The sequence below is a fragment of the Nasonia vitripennis genome (assembly GCF_009193385.2).
Source record: "Nasonia vitripennis strain AsymCx chromosome 3 unlocalized genomic scaffold, Nvit_psr_1.1 chr3_random0003, whole genome shotgun sequence".
In the NCBI taxonomy this organism is placed as follows: Eukaryota; Metazoa; Arthropoda; class Insecta; order Hymenoptera; family Pteromalidae; genus Nasonia; species Nasonia vitripennis.
Genome location: NW_022279622.1, coordinates 130,985 through 155,000, shown reverse-complemented (window position 1 = coordinate 155,000; position 24,016 = coordinate 130,985). Strand labels below are relative to the sequence as shown.

Genomic DNA, 24,016 nt, shown 5'->3' with positions numbered 1-24,016 from the left:
GGAGTTAGCCAAGTTTCACAAACAGGCCAGACATCAATATTTATCAAGAATGAAATTATGTATTAAATCGAAATGCTCTCGAAGAGAATTAGCATTAATATGGGCGACTCGCATAGCGTCTTTACATGATGATTTTAAAGCATTCGGAATACTTGGAGAATGCTGACGTCAAACGATTTTATCGAGATTGGCCTTGGTAACAATCGGAATAATACTAAAGGTGTCCGTTTGCGTACAAATACATTGTTGCGGCTTACCCAAACATGCTTGTAGCCGCGCTCAGCTGAGATTGCTTTGGCTTGATTTCCAAGATTATTTATAAATGACGGGGCCATTTTATAAATACCAATTTGATCAGCTGAGGCACCAGGGACGCTGTCAGAGTAAGATATTGGGCCATAGCGGCGCTTCGCATGGAGAACGAAGTCACGTGTAGCTGACGACTTAAACAATACAATTAGCGTTAATTTACTCATAGAGCTCGCAGAGCTACCCCGCCCTTGGGAAGACGTGGGCCCAGGCTGCTCGAAGCGGTTAGTGCAAGAATGGTCAAGTGTCTTATTTTGCATTTGACGAACCTCGAGAACATTGCACTGATTGCAAGTCCAGCAATAACAAAATCTTATTGACAATGTCTAGAAAAGGTACATTGTTGTTAGATGAAATGCCTACAATTTTAAGCTCCGTCGAGTCAGGGGCGCGAACACGAAGCTCCTTTATTTGTTCTACCTCGCTACGATTTGATGCGTTTGCGCTTTCTAGAGTAGTGATACGGGTGTTCTGCGCTTCGACAGTATCGCGCAATGCCTTACATTCTGTTTCCAGAGAATCAATCTTGACAACGAGCTTTTTCTCGGACGCGCTGCCACGGTTAAAGAGAGCCGCCATCTGTTGAGAGGTAGGCATTGAGTCCCAATCAAATGGCAACGTGGACATGGCGGTTTGAGTTAGATATCCAGGTGATGTCGGAGAAAAGGTGTGGCTCGAAGAAATCGACTGCGCAGATGAGCCTGGAGAGTCAATCAAGTGATTAGACATATCAAGATTTACGTCATGATCACGAAACTGGTCAAACGCCGACGCACGCGTGATATCTGATACTAAAGGGCTGCTATCTAAAGGTGCTAAATCGCCGAACGAGTGAACGCAACAATTTTTCGGCTTTCGCTTTTTTTGTTTTAAATATTTGGCTAGACACGATTTTTGAAAAGCGCTATTAGACTGTTTACAGGTTAGATTCGTAAAACTGATATTTCTCCAACAACCAATACAATTAACTATATACAAAACGACTTAAAACAATTTAAAGCTTGATTCGCCCAATATGTACAAATAATTAAAAATTTAAACATTAAATATAATACTCGCAAGACGCTTAAATTAAATAATAATAATAAAGTGCTAAAAAACTAGAGTCTTAACAGATAAAGTAAGCACAAATTTTCAAATTTCGCGGCATCCTAAAAATAATGACTTTACGAACGCAGTACGGCAGGCCTAATCGCAGTTCGCAAGACACATAAGATGCGTTCAAAATTTGCGCGATTGACCGAAAATTGTGAGTTGCGAACACGAGACTCGACCACTTGCGAAATAAAATACGTAAAATGCAATTAATTTCTCTTTCTCTCTCTCACATAGCACTTTGTTTTAACGTTATCACTAAAACTCGCACTTAAAACGAACTGATTTTTCGGGACTCCCGGGGTTTGACGATGCAGGAGAGATGAGCAGGGCTCTGGTGCGATGATCAACAGGGTTGCGGTGAGGTTAGATAACCGTGGAAGATTGATCAAGCAGGTACTTACATTGGCGACTTTTGCTGACTCACAGACGATGCCTCGTAGCTGCAATAGGAACAGGGGCGCAGAGTACGAGCAGCAATCAACGGCAAGATCTTCCACCCGGCGACACACCAGGAACACGCCTCAAGAGCAGTAACAATCCTCCAGGACTCGCACGCACGCGACTTACAATGCTCGATGGCTTTTCGAAAGATGGGACTATTCCGCTCGGCGGTAGAATGCTAATTGTCGCGGCGCGGAACGCCCACTCTCTCTCTCTCTCTCTCTCTCTCTCTCTCTCTCTCTCTCTCTCTCTCTCACTCTTACTCTTGACGGCACACGCACACACGCGCACGGCTCTCTCTGTGCATTTGCAGGGCTCTCTGCTCTCTCACTTACCTTGCTGCTAAAATAATACATGGATATGTTTAAATGTAGTGTGGGAGAGAGAGACATAACGAGTGCACGGGAGTCTACTCGTTATAGTATATACCTACGTACGTTTTTTTGCTAATGTTTATTGTTATTGTTTATAAAAACTAATTATTCGAAAATTACATTTCTGAGATGAATATATGGGTGGTTCTCTGTGAAATCGAAAATGAAAATTTTAGTGAGTTTTGTGTTAGAGTTTTGTGTGTGTGTTCTATATGTTTGTACCTGACTCCCAACAAAAATTTCAGCGCGATTCCTTCATTTGGCTTCGAGTTCTAGCTGGTTAAAGTTGAGGTTTCAAGCAATTTTTGCATTTTTTGTCTATTTTCAATAATTTGTAGCTCATAAGGGATGCTTTTTTAACTAAAACTACCTAGATACTTTTTTTTTGCGAAATTTTCTGAATTTTTTATTTAAAATACTTTTAAAGCCCTATATGTGTGTGCGTGTGTGTGTGTGTCAAGGTACTTTATTTACATTTTAAACCTTAAAATTTGAAAATCTGAATGTTTGATCCGTACTCCGACCACCTCAATACAGTAAAAAGATACCTTTTTATAGTAAAAAAGCAGCTGTAAAGTTTCAGAATGGACCTGACCTACTACTAGAAGTTATGTAGAAAACAAACATGATATAATGGCTAATAAGTGGTTTTGCATACAAATTTGACACTTATAACCTAGTACATTTCATGTCTAGCGATACGTATACCCGATACGTGATTTATACAAGTCTGCAAAAACTTCAGGCAGGGCGTAGATGACATGTTTCAATGTAATATTGGATATGCTATCTGGGTCTGGAGCCTTGTTGTTTCCCGCTTTTTTGCATGCAGTTAGCAGCTTCTTCGTAGTAATGAGGGTAATATTTTCATTGTCTGTCCTTTTCTCGATTCCATATGTTTCGTCCAATCGAAGGGAAAACAGCGTAGTCACGATACAGTGCATTAATTCTGTGCATATAGAAGAGGGTTCGTAGCTTTTTTTGATCTTTTTCATTACTACTATATAAAGCCGGCCCCAGGGACCCAGTTCTACTCTTTCGCTTGTTGCCACGAATCATCCTCTTGAGTTTCTGCTTAGTGTCCTTCAATTTACACTTGATTCAGCATCAGTCCAACGCTCTCCTTACTCTTATTTAGTTCCACTTGTTCATCTTCTAGTCGTTTGTTCAGCCTCACAATCGTCCCTTCGTCGTTTTTAACGGGCTTGAGGATATTCGTCGCAACTGACACTACTGCTTCAATCGAGTCCAGCTTTTCTCGTATCTTCTTTCAAGTCTTACTGTTCCTCTGCTATCTGGATTTTATTCCAGGCTTTGAGTATTTCTTTCCGCTCGAAGTAGCCGCATCCATGACGCCAGTGCTAGCTTTTTTCAGACTGATGTTGTCTGTTTTCTGGGTGGGGGACCCAGTTTCATTGACACTTTTTGGAGTATCCGAAGTCCTAAAGTTATTTCTCGTAGGTGTACGTATCATCTTAATTGTTTTATTTATTTATTTGTTTTTTTTTTCTTCCTCCCACCTACTTTCTGCTCATCTTTCTTTTCAAATCCTAGCTTTGCAAGCGTGTGTTTTGCCAGTTGATACGGCATCCAGGTAGGTAGGCTAAACCGCCCCGGGCCCCTGTACTTGCCGGCAGTCTAGGAGTGTCAGAGTCCAGTTTATCTCACATCTTTCCCCTCAGCAGTCGAAGTTAAGTAGCACTGCGGCAATATGTACGTATGAGTGTGTGTGTGTGTGTGTGTCTATATATATATATATACACACACACACACACACACATACATACATACATATTTTAGTGTTGAAATATCAAAATATTTAAAATTATGTACAATTCTTACAAATATAACTCATTTTCAAAACTGTACATTTGAATAAATGTTTAACGCAGTATACAGTTGAACACACTTCAACGTTAATGTGACAGTTAGAGGTTATGTAAGTCAAATTTCTTTTAAACTTTATATCAGGGCTGTTAATCCACCTTGCGTAAGTATACTATACGTATAGTATACGTATAAAACAGGTATAATAAACATGGCACAGTATATAGTTTGAAAATCGAAAAAAAAAATGCTGTAATTAAATTTTGAATATCGGGCAACGAATTAGGTACTAAAAGAATAAAAGTTACTGTAAAAACAATAATTTTTTAACTTTAATATCAGTCATAAACATTTATTGAACAGTTTACGTACCCGAATCGCATTATTGAAATCGTAAAAAATTTCAATTTCGGCATTACAGGCGGTTGAAAACGGTTGAATAATAAACTATATGAAAAGTACGATTTATGTACACATAATTAGAATAATCAAAACATTTAAACAACAGTATAAATGTAATAAAACGATAAAGCCCCTTTTACACTATGTACTGAAATTGTAAAATATTTTAATTACTCATCAACCTATGAACTATAAGGGGTTTTTGGGGTCGCTGGCTACAAATCTGATATCAGCTTTGCTAAATAATTTTTTTAAACAAATTCGTTGATGCCAATTACTGCACAACTCGAGATTTGTGAAAAAGCTATCTACTACCAGGAGATTTTAAGGTCTCTCATTACAAATCTGTTATCAGATTTGTAAAATAATACATATAACAACTTCATACGAAATACATTACAAAATTCAGTCCTTTATTTTTCTTAAACCAAAATCTTGCGTACTAACAAGGATATCGGAGTCACCGATGATAAATCTTGTATCAATTTTGCAACAGAATGCAGCAAGCTTTAGACTCAACTTCGGAGAAGGCGAGGCAAGCATAAGGAGGGAAAAAATAAATCTACTACAATAAAACTACATCTCGGCACATCAAAGGAAGGCGAGCAAAGCAAGTATAGAATCAAAAACTAAACTGCACAAACCGAACTACCCCGTGCTCTCCGAGCTCAATAATTTATTAAAAAAACTCATCGGCACATCGGAGGAAGGCGAGCAAAGCGAGGATAAAATCTACAACCAAAGTGCTTAAACCCAGCTGCCCCATGCTCCGAGAGAGGAATAATTTATTTAAACAACACCTCGGCACATCGAAGGAAGGCGAGCGGAGCGAGAAATAAATCAAAAAACTAAATTGCACAAAACCAACTATTAGGTGCTCTCTAAGCTCAATAATTTATGTAATAATTTATGTAAACAACACCTCGGCACATCGTAGGAAGGCGAGAGAAGCAAGGATAAAATCTAAAATCAAAGCGCTTAAACCCAGCTACCCTATGCTTCCTGAGAAGAATAATTTATGTAAACAACACTGGCACATCGGAGGATGGCAAGCGAAGCGAGGATAAAACGAAAACATGTCTACGACTAATCTTAAATAACTGAGTCAAAGCTTTGCTTTTTTAAAATTCTCATAACTGTCGACCCTGGCGGTCATTTTTAACCATAGATAAGAATATATATAGCTAACTAACAAACAGGGACTCAATATAAATTTTTTAAATTAAAAGCAGAATAAAAGAGCTTTAATTTAAGCCCTGGTTGGTTAAAAATGACCGCTCCTGTGAATAGTTATAAGCATTTCAATCGTAATACAGTATTTTCTTTAAGGTTAAGGGACGTGCAGCTCTTCCTAGGGTTAAAATTTTAAAAAGTGCCACTTGGTAATCAAAAGTAGATAAAAAACGCTAACTTTTATGATTTTTTAAAAATTTTTAGGTCAGAAGGATTTTTGGGTACAGCTCTGTCTCAGTTTACGCAGAATGCCTCATATGTGTTACAAAAATTGATTTTTATATAATGTTATAGTAATGATTATGATGAATACTCCTTTATATAATGTTATAGTAATGATTATGATGAATACTCCTTTCTAATTTATAATTATACAAGCAAATAACATTTATAAACACTTTATTTTTCAGGACTTACAATTCATCCACAAGAATTTGAAAAAGATGATGATAATAATTTTCATATAGATTTCATAGTTGCTGCTTCTAACTTACGAGCGGCTAATTATAGAATTCAAGCTGCAGATCGACATAAAAGTAAATTAATCGCTGGTAAAATCATACCTGCAATCGCCACAACTACAAGTGTCGTAGCTGGTCTAATATGTTTTGAGTTAATTAAATTAGCACATGGATTTAAGGATCTATCTTTGTATAAAAATGGATTTATCAACCTAGCGTTACCATTCTTTGGATTTTCGGAACCCATTGCTGCGCCTAAATTAAAATATTATGACACTGAATGGACTTTGTGGGATAGATTTGAAGTTAAAGGAGAGATGACCCTAAAAGAATTTTTAGATTATTTCAAACAAAAGTATAACTTGGAAGTTACAATGCTATCTCAAGGAGTATGCATGCTTTATTCATTTTTTATGGCAAAACAAAAATGTCAAGAACGAATGAATTTACCAATGTCAGAAGTTGTAAAAAAAGTATCGAAAAAGAAACTAGAACCTCATGTACGTGCGCTTGTTTTTGAGTTATGTTGTAACGATATGGATGGAAATGATGTAGAAGTTCCATACGTTCGATACACATTAACTTAAGCTATATGATGTATTAAATTAATTTTTTAAGTGATAAAGTAATGTTCATAAATTTTTTATTTAACAGCCAAAATCAATGCTGCATGTAATAAATTACCAGTTTTTAAATTAAATTGATATTTGCCATAGGTTGTATAATTTTCAATCAATTTTTATTTTCCATAATTATGATCTACATACATTCAATTAACAAATAATATATGACTAACCCTTAAGCAGAATAGTATAAGGACAATTTAATAGTACTGAAATTATAAATACATATGTTAAAAGTCTACAGAGTTTTTTTTTAGTTTCATTAAATATTAACATTTTTTAAAATAATCATTATTTTTTCTATTTGTATTTAAATTAATTCAAGCTGACCCCCCTAAGGTTTTTTATCAATGCGCTCGCAGCAAATTGTGAAACTTGGTCGCATGAAATCTGTTTTAGTTTTCCATAACGCCAAATATAATCATTAAATTTTCTTAATAGCCGCTGTACAAGTTTTATCTTCACAATGGATTATAACACAACAAATTTTGAGGATGCGTCTATTGTTACCAATACTTATTTCATACCGCCTTGTCCTATATTTGAAATACCATAAAAATCAATTAACAGCAAATTAATCGGAGCCTCTAAAATAATCAATTCCAAAAATGCTGCCCAAGGGCAATTTACAATTTTATTTTGAAGACATACTCTAAGCGCACACTATCGGAAGGTTAATAACTTGTGATGTAACTTCGGTAACCTTTTATCCTCGCGGTGCTGCGGGAAAAAACGCGTGTATGGTAAGCACTTGCTGACCGTTTATATAGGAGTCAGTAGTAATGATACACTCAATTCATAAAGTGTTCACCTTAAAAATAGACACTGGTAAATCAGAGCTATGAATAGCTTTAAGAATGCGTTGCGTGAAGCCTAGTAGTTAAGCAATCGAATCTCGCGCACGAAAATCAATCATATGACCACACCGAATTACACTGCCAAGAGTGTTATTGTTGGGTTTTATTTTTGGTGAAACATTGATAAACCTTTCAATCTTTAAGTATCACGAAGATAATTTTCCATATCTTCGATCTCGTAGTTACCTGTTGGTAAGTGAACTATCTCCTCACCTACGTAGAAATTGTTATTGCCTTCATTTATATTGTGAACTGAGTTAAATGTAAGCAATGCAACTAATCCAAGAACGTAATTTTTATTTGTATATAGTTTAATAGGAGGAAAGTATTGAGCTTCAAGTATAGAAGTTGTAGCAGAGAGACTCGGAGTTAATGAATCTCCATGACAATAAAACTGATAATAACTTATTAGCTATTTTGTCATCTCCTTATAGAGACTCCCACTCAAAAACTTGAGACAAAAATGACCACAATTAAATGTATTACAATCTTGCTATCTTTCATGATTATATAAGTGTAATATAGAATATTTAGTCCTCTATTATTTGAGTCTATCCCTCGGTGGTCATACAAAAACGTTGGAAATCATCTGTCGGTCTTCCCGAGGCAGGATGTAGAAAGAAAGTGTAAAAAATTACATTATTTTCTCTTTGACGTTTCGGCGAGACAATGTCGCCTTCATCAGGAAACTGTCGTATCAATTTATTGCAATAAGTAGATTTTGTTTATAGAATAAAAATATAACAATGTGTTTATAATTCACTATTACAGAGTTTTCTGTCAATACATATTTCGAAGAGAACCGTATCCGCGCCGAGGAAGCGGGGAATTAGAAGAAGGTGTTTGTCTCTCAGCTGCTCTGATTAGTATGCGCGTTAGCCCAAAATTCGCAGAGTTTATATACACGCGCTATATGTGGACTAGAGTTGGGCGGTTTGTCAAAATTTTTTCTATATTCACGTCAGAGTTATGCCTCGACGCTACTTTCCTCGCTTTAGTTTGTGTATTATGTGTGTATACGTTGTTGACCTGTTAGGTATCTTCTTTTAAATTTATTCCATTTTCTTGCAGATGTATGTGGGGCATTTCAGAAATTAATCGTTTATTGAGATTCGGTTCTCTGCCTTTGATATCAAATTTACTAAAGTTAAAAGTGTGAATATTGTTTTGTGTATGGTCAGAGATTTGTTCATTTTTATTTGATTTGTTGTGTTCTTGATAACTATACACGAATTTTTTTTCTGGCCTACATACGTTGCGGAGCAGTCATTACATTCAAGTTTTTATACAACATTGTTTTCGAGATTTTTTTTTGCCTTTACCTTTAATGGCGATGTTCCACATTTAACTATTTATTTTTGGGACCGATACAATGTTTTTCGCTTTCAGGGCCTGACTGGTCTGCGCGTAAAAATCGCTGATATAAAGTAGGCACAATTTATTTCGTTTGGTTGTATTATCGCTCGTTTGTTGTCTGGGATGTTCATTAGATGTTATTCTCGACAAACATTTCCGTACATACTTATTTATAAAGTTTGCGGGGTAGCTGTTATCTAGCAATAATTCTTTGACTTTAATTATGTTTTTGTTATAAAATTTTTTGTTAGACAATTTGATTGCTCTATCAACGAGATTATACACCATGGCGATTTTTTGCGGCATCGAATTTTATGACTTATAATGTAAAAATCTGCCCAAGAATGTGGGTTTTGTGTACCAATCAGTAATTAATTGATTTTGGTCGTTGATAAAAAGAACGTCTAAAAAGCTTCTGGATTTGTTTTCTTGTGAGTAAATTATAATCTGCTATTGTATGAGTTGAAAATATTTAAAGTTTCATTTATTTTATCGTTCGGAATGCATGTAATAATGTCGTCTACATAGCAAAAAAGAATACTGGTTTGAAAGACAATTTTGATAGACAGTCCGTCTCAAGTAGGGTTGAGCGAGTTCATGAAAAACTCAAGTCGGGTCGAGTCTTTTTGTCTAGTTCGAGCCGAGTTCCCGATTTTTTCGAGCTGCGGGAAATTGTCGATCGGCTTGTCAACTTCGAGCGGCTTGAAAAGTTCGATCAGCTCAAACTTATTATCGAGCAAATTAAAAAAAATTTATTTTTAAAACATTTATTTTTGAAAAATTTTATTTTAGCGGCTCAAAAATTTCGAGCAAATCGAAATTTTCGAGCAGCTCGAAAAATTCGAGCAGTTCAAAATTGTCGAGCAGATCAAAATTTTCGAGAGGCTCGAACAGTTCGAGTAACTCGACTCGACTCGAGACTCGACCCGAGCTCATCAAGTCGAGTTTTCGGGCGGGAAACACAACGTTTTGCTATCCAGAACTTGATTTTGACCCTTGGATATCGTCTTCTATGAGTGGAAATTTTGTTTGGTACGTTTGCTGTCAACTTAGTGCTTTGTATCATAGACAACGTTGCGCTACCCGGAACGTGATTTTGACACCTGGACATGGTCTACTAAAAGTAGAGATTTTCTTTTGGTACATTTGTTGTTAACTTAATGCACTGTATCATAGCTAACGTTTCGCTATCTGCTACGTGATTTTGAAACCTGGACATCGTCTACTCGAAGTGAAAATTATCTCTTGGTACTTATGTTGTATATTAATTGCGTTGTATCATAGACCATGTCTTGACATTCGAAAGATGATTTTGACACGTGAACATCGTCTACTGGAAAAGAGAAAATTTTCTTTTGGTACATTTGTTGTATACTAAGTGCTTTGTATCATATACCATGTCTTGTCATTCGGATGGTGATGTTGACACCAGCATATCATTTACTGGAAAAGAGAAAATTTTCTTTTCGTACGTTTGTTGTATACTAAATGCGTTGTATCATAGACCATGTCTCGTCATTTGGAAGGTGATTTTGACACCTGGACATCGTCTAGTGAAAGTGAAAATTTTCTCTTGGTACTTATGTGGTATACTAAGTGCATTCTATCATAGACCATGTCTTGATATCCGAATCGTGATTTTAACACCTGGACATCGTCTACTGGATGTGAAAATTATCTCTTGGTACTTATGTTGTATATTAATTGCGTTATATCATAGACCATGTCTTGACATTCGAAAGATGATTTTGACACGTGAACATCGTTTTCTGGAAGTGGAAATTTTTTTTGGTACGTTTGATGTATAGTGACAGCGTTGTATTATAGACCATGATTCTTAATTCGGAAGGTGATTTCGATACCAGGACATCCTCAACTGGAAGAGATAATTCTCTTTTAGTAAATTTGTTGTATACTTAGTGTACTGTATCATAGACCACGTTTCGCTATCCAGAACTTGATTTAGACCCTTGCATATCGTCTTCTATAAGTGGAAATTTTTTTGGTACGTTTGTTGTTAACTTAGTTCTTTGTTCCATAGACAACGTTACGCTACCCGGAACGTGATTTTACACCTGGATATCGTCTTCTGGAAGTGGAAATTTTTTTTGGTACGTTTGTTGTCAACTTAATGCGTTGTATCATAGACCATGTCTTGACATTCGAAAGATGACTTTGACACGTGAACATCGTCTACTGGAAAGGAGAAAATTTTCTTTTAGTACAATCGTTGTATACTTATCGCACTGTATCATTCACCACGTTTTGCTATCCAGAACTTGATTTTGACCCTTGGATATCGTCTTCTATAAGTGGAAATTTTGTTTGGTACGTTTGTTGTCAACTTACTGCACTGTATCATAGCTAACGTTTCGCTATCCGGAACGTGATTTTGACACCTGGACATCTTCTACTGGAAAGGAGAAAATTTTCTTTTAGTACAATCGTTGTATACTTAGCGCACTGTATCATTCACCACGTTTCGCTATCCAGAACGTGATTTTTACCCTTGGATATCGTCTTCTATAAGTGGAAATTTTCTTTTCGTACGTTTGTTGCATACTAAATGCGTTGTATTTTATACCATGTCTTGACATTCGAAAGGTGACTTTGACATGTGAATATCGTCTACTGGAAAAGAGAAAATTTTCTTTTGGTACATTTGTTGTATTCTAAGTGCGTTCTATCATAGACTATGTTTTGTTATTCGGAAGGTGATTTTGACACCTGGACATCGTCTACTAAAAGTGGAGATTTTCTTTTGGTACATTTGTTGTTAACTTACTGCACTGTATCATAGCTAACGTTTCGCTATCCGGAACGTGATTTTGACACCTGGACATCGTCTACTGGAAGTGAAAATTATCTCTTGGTACTTATGTTGTATATTAATTGCGTTGTATCATTGACCATGTCTTGACATTCGAAAGATGATTTTGACACGTGAACATCGTCTACTGGAAAGGAGAAAATTTTCTTTTGGTAAATTTGTTGTTAACTTACTGCACTGTATCATAGCTAACGTTTCGCTATCCGAAACGTGATTTTGACACCTGTACATCGTCTACTGGAAGTGAAAATTATCTCTTGGTACTTATGTTGTATATTAATTGCGTTGTAATATAGACCATGTCTTGACCTTCGAAAGGTGATTTTGACACGTGATCATCGTCTACTGGAAAAGAGAAAATTTTCTTCTGGTACATTTGCGGTATACTAAGTGCGTTCTACCATACACCATGTCTTGACATTCGGAAGATGATTTTGACACCTGGACATCGTCTACTAAAAGTGGAGATTTGGTCTTTTGGTACATTTGTTGTTAACTTATTGCACTGTATCATAGTTAACGTTTCGCTATCCGGAACGTGATTTTGACACCTGGACATCGTCTACTGGAAGTGAAAATTATCTCTTGGTACTTATGTTGTATATGAATTGCATTGTATTATAGACCATGTCTTGAAATTCGAAAGGTGATTTTGACACGTGAACATCGTCTACTGGAAAAGAGAAAATTTTCTTCTGGTACATTTGTGGTATACTAAGTGCGTTCTACCATAGACCATGTCTTGACATTCGAAAGATGATTTTGACACGTGAACATCGTCTACTGGAAAGGAGAAAATTTTCTTTTGGTACATTTGTTGTTAACTTACTGCACTGTATCATAGCTATCGTTTCGCTATCCGAAACGTGATTTTGACACCTGTACATCGTCTACTGGAAGTGAAAATTATCTCTTGGTACTTATGTTGTATATTAATAGCGTTGTAATATAGACCATGTCTTGACCTTCGAAAGGTGATTTTGACACGTGATCATCGTCTACTGGAAAAGAGAAAATTTTCTTCTGGTACATTTGCGGTATACTAAGTGCGTTCTACCATAGACCATGTCTTGACATTCGGAAGATGATTTTGACACCTGGACATCGTCTACTAAAAGTGGAGATTTTCTTTTGGTACATTTGTTGTTAACTTATTGCACTGTATCATAGTTAACGTTTCGCTATCCGGAACGTGATTTTGACACCTGGACATCGTCTACTGGAAGTGAAAATTATCTCTTGGTACTTATGTTGTATATTAATTGCGTTGTATCATTGACCATGTCTTGACATTCGAAAGGTGATTTTGACATGTGAACATCGTCTACTGGAAAAGAGAAAGTTTTCTTCTGGTACATTTGTGGTATACTAAGTGCGTTCTATCATAGACCATGTCTTGATATTCGGAAGATGATATTGACACCTGGACATCGTCTAAAAAGTGGAGATTTTCTTTTCGTACGTTTGTTGCATACTAAATGCATTGTATTATAGACCATGTCTTGACCTTCGAAAGGTGATTTTCACACGTGAACATCGTCTACTGGAAAAGAGAAAATTTTCTTCTGGTACATTTGTGGTATACTAAGTGCGTTCTACCATAGACCATGTCTTGACATTCGAAAGATGATTTTGACACGTGAACATCGTCTACTGGAAAGGAGAAAATTTTCTTTTGGTAAATTTGTTGTTAACTTACTGCACTGTATCATAGCTAACGTTTCGCTATCCGAAACGTGATTTTGACACCTGTACATCGTCTACTGGAAGTGAAAATTATCTCTTGGTACTTATGTTGTATATTAATTGCGTTGTAATATAGACCATGTCTTGACCTTCGAAAGGTGATTTTGACACGTGATCATCGTCTACTGGAAAAGAGAAAATTTTCTTCTGGTACATTTGCGGTATACTAAGTGCGTTCTACCATAGACCATGTCTTGACATTCGAAAGATGATTTTGACACGTGAACATCGTCTACTGGAAAGGAGAAAATTTTCTTTTGGTAAATTTGTTGTTAACTTACTGCACTGTATCATAGCTAACGTTTCGCTATCCGAAACGTGATTTTGACACCTGTACATCGTCTACTGGAAGTGAAAATTATCTCTTGGTACTTATGTTGTATATTAATTGCGTTGTAATATAGACCATGTCTTGACCTTCGAAAGGTGATTTTGACACGTGATCATCGTCTACTGGAAAAGAGAAAATTTTCTTCTGGTACATTTGCGGTATACTAAGTGCGTTCTACCATAGACCATGTCTTGACATTCGGAAGATGATTTTGACACCTGGACATGGTCTACTAAAAGTAGAGATTTTCTTTTGGTACATTTGTTGTTAACTTAATGCACTGTATCATAGCTAACGTTTCGCTATCTGCTACGTGATTTTGAAACCTGGACATCGTCTACTCGAAGTGAAAATTATCTCTTGGTACTTATGTTGTATATTAATTGCGTTGTATCATAGACCATGTCTTGACATTCGAAAGATGATTTTGACACGTGAACATCGTCTACTGGAAAAGAGAAAATTTTCTTTTGGTACATTTGTTGTATACTAAGTGCTTTGTATCATATACCATGTCTTGTCATTCGGATGGTGATGTTGACACCAGCATATCATTTACTGGAAAAGAGAAAATTTTCTTTTCGTACGTTTGTTGTATACTAAATGCGTTGTATCATAGACCATGTCTCGTCATTTGGAAGGTGATTTTGACACCTGGACATCGTCTAGTGAAAGTGAAAATTTTCTCTTGGTACTTATGTGGTATACTAAGTGCATTCTATCATAGACCATGTCTTGATATCCGAATCGTGATTTTAACACCTGGACATCGTCTACTGGATGTGAAAATTATCTCTTGGTACTTATGTTGTATATTAATTGCGTTATATCATAGACCATGTCTTGACATTCGAAAGATGATTTTGACACGTGAACATCGTTTTCTGGAAGTGGAAATTTTTTTTGGTACGTTTGATGTATAGTGACAGCGTTGTATTATAGACCATGATTCTTAATTCGGAAGGTGATTTCGATACCAGGACATCCTCAACTGGAAGAGATAATTCTCTTTTAGTAAATTTGTTGTATACTTAGTGTACTGTATCATAGACCACGTTTCGCTATCCAGAACTTGATTTAGACCCTTGCATATCGTCTTCTATAAGTGGAAATTTTTTTGGTACGTTTGTTGTTAACTTAGTTCTTTGTTCCATAGACAACGTTACGCTACCCGGAACGTGATTTTACACCTGGATATCGTCTTCTGGAAGTGGAAATTTTTTTTGGTACGTTTGTTGTCAACTTAATGCGTTGTATCATAGACCATGTCTTGACATTCGAAAGATGACTTTGACACGTGAACATCGTCTACTGGAAAGGAGAAAATTTTCTTTTAGTACAATCGTTGTATACTTATCGCACTGTATCATTCACCACGTTTTGCTATCCAGAACTTGATTTTGACCCTTGGATATCGTCTTCTATAAGTGGAAATTTTGTTTGGTACGTTTGTTGTCAACTTACTGCACTGTATCATAGCTAACGTTTCGCTATCCGGAACGTGATTTTGACACCTGGACATCTTCTACTGGAAAGGAGAAAATTTTCTTTTAGTACAATCGTTGTATACTTAGCGCACTGTATCATTCACCACGTTTCGCTATCCAGAACGTGATTTTTACCCTTGGATATCGTCTTCTATAAGTGGAAATTTTCTTTTCGTACGTTTGTTGCATACTAAATGCGTTGTATTTTATACCATGTCTTGACATTCGAAAGGTGACTTTGACATGTGAATATCGTCTACTGGAAAAGAGAAAATTTTCTTTTGGTACATTTGTTGTATTCTAAGTGCGTTCTATCATAGACTATGTTTTGTTATTCGGAAGGTGATTTTGACACCTGGACATCGTCTACTAAAAGTGGAGATTTTCTTTTGGTACATTTGTTGTTAACTTACTGCACTGTATCATAGCTAACGTTTCGCTATCCGGAACGTGATTTTGACACCTGGACATCGTCTACTGGAAGTGAAAATTATCTCTTGGTACTTATGTTGTATATTAATTGCGTTGTATCATTGACCATGTCTTGACATTCGAAAGGTGATTTTGACACCTGGACATCGTCTACTGGAAGTGAAAATTATCTCTTGGTACTTATGTTGTATATTAATTGCGTTGTATCATTGACCATGTCTTGACATTCGAAAGATGATTTTGACACGTGAACATCGTCTACTGGAAAGGAGAAAATTTTCTTTTGGTAAATTTGTTGTTAACTTACTGCACTGTATCATAGCTAACGTTTCGCTATCCGAAACGTGATTTTGACACCTGTACATCGTCTACTGGAAGTGAAAATTATCTCTTGGTACTTATGTTGTATATTAATTGCGTTGTAATATAGACCATGTCTTGACCTTCGAAAGGTGATTTTGACACGTGATCATCGTCTACTGGAAAAGAGAAAATTTTCTTCTGGTACATTTGCGGTATACTAAGTGCGTTCTACCATACACCATGTCTTGACATTCGGAAGATGATTTTGACACCTGGACATCGTCTACTAAAAGTGGAGATTTGGTCTTTTGGTACATTTGTTGTTAACTTATTGCACTGTATCATAGTTAACGTTTCGCTATCCGGAACGTGATTTTGACACCTGGACATCGTCTACTGGAAGTGAAAATTATCTCTTGGTACTTATGTTGTATATGAATTGCATTGTATTATAGACCATGTCTTGAAATTCGAAAGGTGATTTTGACACGTGAACATCGTCTACTGGAAAAGAGAAAATTTTCTTCTGGTACATTTGTGGTATACTAAGTGCGTTCTACCATAGACCATGTCTTGACATTCGAAAGATGATTTTGACACGTGAACATCGTCTACTGGAAAGGAGAAAATTTTCTTTTGGTACATTTGTTGTTAACTTACTGCACTGTATCATAGCTAACGTTTCGCTATCCGAAACGTGATTTTGACACCTGTACATCGTCTACTGGAAGTGAAAATTATCTCTTGGTACTTATGTTGTATATTAATTGCGTTGTAATATAGACCATGTCTTGACCTTCGAAAGGTGATTTTGACACGTGATCATCGTCTACTGGAAAAGAGAAAATTTTCTTCTGGTACATTTGCGGTATACTAAGTGCGTTCTACCATAGACCATGTCTTGACATTCGGAAGATGATTTTGACACCTGGACATCGTCTACTAAAAGTGGAGATTTTCTTTTGGTACATTTGTTGTTAACTTATTGCACTGTATCATAGTTAACGTTTCGCTATCCGGAACGTGATTTTGACACCTGGACATCGTCTACTGGAAGTGAAAATTATCTCTTGGTACTTATGTTGTATATTAATTGCGTTGTATCATTGACCATGTCTTGACATTCGAAAGGTGATTTTGACATGTGAACATCGTCTACTGGAAAAGAGAAAGTTTTCTTCTGGTACATTTGTGGTATACTAAGTGCGTTCTATCATAGACCATGTCTTGATATTCGGAAGATGATATTGACACCTGGACATCGTCTAAAAAGTGGAGATTTTCTTTTCGTACGTTTGTTGCATACTAAATGCATTGTATTATAGACCATGTCTTGACCTTCGAAAGGTGATTTTCACACGTGAACATCGTCTACTGGAAAAGAGAAAATTTTCTTCTGGTACATTTGTGGTATACTAAGTGCGTTCTACCATAGACCATGTCTTGACATTCGAAAGATGATTTTGACACGTGAACATCGTCTACTGGAAAGGAGAAAATTTTCTTTTGGTAAATTTGTTGTTAACTTACTGCACTGTATCATAGCTAACGTTTCGCTATCCGAAACGTGATTTTGACACCTGTACATCGTCTACTGGAAGTGAAAATTATCTCTTGGTACTTATGTTGTATATTAATTGCGTTGTAATATAGACCATGTCTTGACCTTCGAAAGGTGATTTTGACACGTGATCATCGTCTACTGGAAAAGAGAAAATTTTCTTCTGGTACATTTGCGGTATACTAAGTGCGTTCTACCATAGACCATGTCTTGACATTCGAAAGATGATTTTGACACGTGAACATCGTCTACTGGAAAGGAGAAAATTTTCTTTTGGTAAATTTGTTGTTAACTTACTGCACTGTATCATAGCTAACGTTTCGCTATCCGAAACGTGATTTTGACACCTGTACATCGTCTACTGGAAGTGAAAATTATCTCTTGGTACTTATGTTGTATATTAATTGCGTTGTAATATAGACCATGTCTTGACATTCGGAAGATGATTTTGACACCTGGACATCGTCTACTAAAAGTGGAGATTTTCTTTTGGTACATTTGTTGTTAACTTATTGCACTGTATCATAGTTAACGTTTCGCTATCCGGAACGTGATTTTGACACCTGGACATCGTCTACTGGAAGTGAAAATTATCTCTTGGTACTTATGTTGTATATGAATTGCATTGAATTATAGACCATGTCTTGAAATTCGAAAGGTGATTTTGACACGTGAACATCGTCTACTGGAAAAGAGAAAATTTTCTTCTGGTACATTTGTGGTATACTAAGTGCGTTCTACCATAGACCATGTCTTGACATTCGAAAGATGATTTTGACACGTGAACATCGTCTACTGGAAAGGAGAAAATTTTCTTTTGGTACATTTGTTGTTAACTTACTGCACTGTATCATAGCTAACGTTTCGCTATCCGAAACGTGATTTTGACACCTGTACATCGTCTACTGGAAGTGAAAATTATCTCTTGGTACTTATGTTGTATATTAATTGCGTTGTAATATAGACCATGTCTTGACCTTCGAAAGGTGATTTTGACACGTGATCATCGTCTACTGGAAAAGAGAAAATTTTCTTCTGGTACATTTGCGGTATACTAAGTGCGTTCTACCATAGACCATGTCTTGACATTCGGAAGATGATTTTGACACCTGGACATCGTTACTGGAAAAGAGAAAATTTTCTTCTGGTACAATCGTTGTATACTTAGCGCACTGTATCATTTACCACGTTTCGCTATCCAGAACGTGATTTTTACCCTTGGATATCGTCTTCTGAAAGTGGAAATTTTCTTTTCGTACATTTGTTGTATATGAATTGCATTGTATCATTGACCATGTCTTGACATTCGAAAGGTGATTTTGACACGTGAACATCGACTACTGGAAAAGAGAAAATTTTGTTCTGGTACATTTGTGGTATACTAAGTGCGTTCTATCATAGACCATGTCTTGACATTCGAAAGGTGATTTTGACACGTGAACATCGTCTACTGGAAAGGAGAAAATTTTCTTTTGGTACAATCGTATACGAGAATTATCTCTTGGTATCATTCACCACGTTTCCCTATCCAGAACGTGATTTTTACCCTTGCATATCGTCTTCTGAAAGTGGAAATTTTCTTTTCGTACGTTTGTTGCATACTAAATGCGTTTTATTATAGACCATGTCTTGACATTCGAAAGGTGATTTTGATGCGTGAACATCGTCTACTGGAAAAGAGAAAATTTTCTTCTGGTACATTTGTGGTATACTAAGTGCGTTCTACCATAGACCATGTCTTGACATTCGGAAGATGATTTTGACACCTGGACATCGTCTACTGGAAGTGAAAATTATCTCTTGGTACTTATGTTGTATATGAATTGCATTGTATTATAGACAATGTCTTGACATTCGAAAGGTGATTTTGACACGTGAACATCGTCTACTGGAAAAGAGAAAATTTTGTTCTGGTACATTTGTGGTATATTACGTGCGTTCTATCATAGACCATGTCTTGATATTCGGAAGATGATTTTGACACCTGGACATCGTCTACTAAAAGTGGAGATTTTCTTTTGGTACATTTGTTGTTAACTTACTGCACTGTATCATAGTTAACGTTTCGCTATCCGGAACGTGATTTTGACACCTGGACATCGTCTACTGGAAGTGAAAATTATCTCTTGGTACTTATGTTGTATATTCATTGCGTTGTAATATAGACCATGTCTTGACATTCGGAAGATGATTTTGACACCTGGACATCGTCTACTAAAAGTGGAGATTTTCTTTTGGTACATTTGTTGTTAACTTATTGCACTGTATCATAGTTAACGTTTCGCTATCCGGAACGTGATTTTGACACCTGGACATCGTCTACTGGAAGTGAAAATTATCTCTTGGTACTTATGTTGTATATGAATTGCATTGAATTATAGACCATGTCTTGAAATTCGAAAGGTGATTTTGACACGTGAACATCGTCTACTGGAAAAGAGAAAATTTTCTTCTGGTACATTTGTGGTATACTAAGTGCGTTCTACCATAGACCATGTCTTGACATTCGAAAGATGATTTTGACACGTGAACATCGTCTACTGGAAAGGAGAAAATTTTCTTTTGGTACATTTGTTGTTAACTTACTGCACTGTATCATAGCTAACGTTTCGCTATCCGAAACGTGATTTTGACACCTGTACATCGTCTACTGGAAGTGAAAATTATCTCTTGGTACTTATGTTGTATATTAATTGCGTTGTAATATAGACCATGTCTTGACCTTCGAAAGGTGATTTTGACACGTGATCATCGTCTACTGGAAAAGAGAAAATTTTCTTCTGGTACATTTGCGGTATACTAAGTGCGTTCTACCATAGACCATGTCTTGACATTCGGAAGATGATTTTGACACCTGGACATCGTCTACTAAAAGTGGAGATTTTCTTTTGGTACATTTGTTGTTAACTTATTGCACTGTATCATAGTTAACGTTTCGCTATCCGGAACGTGATTTTGACACCTGGACATCGTCTACTGGAAGTGAAAATTATCTCTTGGTACTTATGTTGTATATGAATTGCATTGTATTATAGACCATGTCTTGAAATTCGAAAGGTGATTTTGACACGTGAACATCGTCTACTGGAAAAGAGAAAATTTTCTTCTGGTACATTTGTGGTATACTAAGTGCGTTCTACCATAGACCATGTCTTGACATTCGGAAGATGATTTTGACACCTACTGGAAAAGAGAAAATTTTGTTCTGGTACATTTGTGGTATACTAAGTGCGTTCTACCATAGACCATGTCTTGACATTCGGAAGATGATTTTGACACCTGGACATCGTCTACTGGAAGTGAAAATTATCTCTTGGTACTTATGTTGTATATGAATAGCATTGTATTATAGACCATGTCTTGGCATTCGAAAGGTGATTTTGACACGTGAACATCGTCTACTGGAAAAGAGAAAATTTTCTTCTGGTACATTTGTGGTATACTAAGTGCGTTCTACCATAGACCATGTCTTGACATTCGGAAGATGATTTTGACACCTGGACATCGTCTACTGGAAGTGAAAATTATCTCTTGGTACTTATGTTGTATATGAATTGCATTGTATTATAGACATTGTCTTGACATTCGAAAGGTGATTTTGACACGTGAACATCGTCTACTGGAAAAGAGAAAATTTTGTTCTGGTACATTTGTGGTATACTAAGTGCGTTCTATCATAGACCATGTCTTGACATTCGGAAGATGATTTTGACACCTGGACATCGTCTACTAAAAGTGGAGATTTCCTTTTGGAACATTTGTTGTTAACTTACTGCACTGTATCATAGCTAACGGTTCGCTATCCGGAACGTGATTTTGACACCTGGACATCGTCTACTGGAAGTGAAAATTATCTCTTGGTACTTATGTTGTATATGAATTGCATTGTATTATAGACCATGTCTTGGCATTCGAAAGGTGATTTTGACACGTGAACATGGTCTACTGGAAAAGAGAAAATTTTCTTCTGGTACATTTGTGGTATACTAAGTGCGTTCTACCATAGACCATGTCTTGATATTCGGAAGATGATATTGACACCTGGACATCGTCTACTAAAAGTGGAGATTTTCTTTTGTACGTTTGTTGCATACTAAATGCGTTGTATTATAGACCATGTCTTGACCTTCGAAAGGTGATTTTAACACGTGAACATCGTCTACTGGAAAAGCGAAAATTTTCTTTTAGTAAATTTGTTGTATACTTAGCGCACTGTATCATAGACCACGTTGCGCTATCCAGAACTTGATTTAGACCCTTGCATATCGTCTTCTATAAGAGGAAATTTTTTTGGTACGTTTGTTATCAACTTAGTTCTTTGTACCATAGACAACCTTTCGCTATCCGAAACCTGATTTTGACACCTGGACATCGTCTACTGGAAGAGAAAATTATCTCTTGGTACTTATGTTGTATATTAATTGCATTGTATCATAGACCATGTCTTGACATTCGAAAGGTGATTTTGACACGTGAACATCGACTACTGGAAAAGAGAAAATTTTGTTCTGGTACATTTGTGGTATACTAAGTGCGTTCTATCATAGACCATGTCTTGACATTCGAAAGGTGATTTTGACACGTGAACATCGTCTACTGGAAAGGAGAAAATTTTCTTTTGGTACAATCGTATACGAGAATTATCTCTTGGTATCATTCACCACGTTTCCCTACCCAGAACGTGATTTTTACCCTTGCATATCGTCTTCTGAAAGTGGAAATTTTCTTTTCGTACGTTTGTTGCATACTAAATGCGTTTTATTATAGACCATGTCTTGACATTCGAAAGGTGATTTTGATGCGTGAACATCGTCTACTGGAAAGGAGAAAATTTTCTTTTGGTAAATTTGTTGTTAACTTACTGCACTGTATCATAGCTAACGTTTCGCTATCCGAAACGTGATTTTGACACCTGTACATCGTCTACTGGAAGTGAAAATTATCTCTTGGTACTTATGTTGTATATTAATTGCGTTGTAATATAGACCATGTCTTGACCTTCGAAAGGTGATTTTGACACGTGATCATCGTCTACTGGAAAAGAGAAAATTTTCTTCTGGTACATTTGCGGTATACTAAGTGCGTTCTACCATAGACCATGTCTTGACATTCGGAAGATGATTTTGACACCTGGACATGGTCTACTAAAAGTGGAGATTTTCTTTTGGTACATTTGTTGTTAACTTATTGCACTGTATCATAGTTAACGTTTCGCTATCCGGAACGTGATTTTGACACCTGGACATCGTCTACTGGAAGTGAAAATTATCTCTTGGTACTTATGTTGTATATGAATTGCATTGTATTATAGACCATGTCTTGATATTCGAAAGGTGATTTTGACACGTGAACATCGTCTACTGGAAAAGAGAAAATTTTCTTCTGGTACATTTGTGGTATACTAAGTGCGTTCTACCATAGACCATGTCTTGACATTCGAAAGATGATTTTGACACGTGAACATCGTCTACTGGAAAGGAGAAAATTTTCTTTTGGTACATTTGTTGTTAACTTACTGCACTGTTTCATAGCTAACGTTTCGCTATCCGAAACGTGATTTTGACACCTGTACATCGTCTACTGGAAGTGAAAATTATCTCTTGGTACTTATGTTGTATATTAATTGCGTTGTAATATAGACCATGTCTTGACCTTCGAAAGGTGATTTTGACACGTGATCATCGTCTACTGGAAAAGAGAAAATTTTCTTCTGGTACATTTGCGGTATACTAAGTGCGTTCTACCATAGACCATGTCTTGACATTCGGAAGATGATTTTGACACCTGGACATCGTCTACTAAAAGTGGAGATTTTCTTTTGGTACATTTGTTGTTAACTTATTGCACTGTATCATAGTTAACGTTTCGCTATCCGGAACGTGATTTTGACACCTGGACATCGTCTACTGGAAGTGAAAATTATCTCTTGGTACTTATGTTGTATATGAATTGCATTGTATTATAGACCATGTCTTGAAATTCGAAAGGTGATTTTGACACGTGAACATCGTCTACTGGAAAAGAGAAAATTTTCTTCTGGTACATTTGTGGTATACTAAGTGCGTTCTACCATAGACCATGTCTTGACATTCGGAAGATGATTTTGACACCTGGACATCGTCTACTAAAAGTGGAGATTTTCTTTTGGTACATTTGTTGTTAACTTATTGCACTGTATCATAGTTAACGTTTCGCTATCCGGAACGTGATTTTGACACCTGGACATCGTCTACTGGAAGTGAAAATTATCTCTTGGTACTTATGTTGTATATTAATTGCGTTGTATCATTGACCATGTCTTGACATTCGAAAGGTGATTTTGACATGTGAACATCGTCTACTGGA

General features: G+C 36.4%; 1 protein-coding gene across 3 annotated transcripts in view; it reads left to right on the top strand.

Annotated features, from left to right (window-relative positions):
* LOC100116562 (ubiquitin-like modifier-activating enzyme 1) overlaps nucleotides 1-6,865 on the top strand; it is a 92,302-nt gene extending 85,437 nt beyond the window's left edge. For all 3 annotated transcript variants that reach the window (XM_031925596.2, XM_031925597.2, XM_031925598.2), the window contains exon 4: nucleotides 6,095-6,865. In XM_031925596.2, coding sequence (XP_031781456.1) covers nucleotides 6,095-6,732 — 638 coding nt within the window. In that variant the 3' untranslated portion in view covers nucleotides 6,733-6,865. The remainder of the gene's footprint in view (nucleotides 1-6,094) is intronic.
* The last annotated feature ends 17,151 nt before the right edge of the window (nucleotides 6,866-24,016 follow it).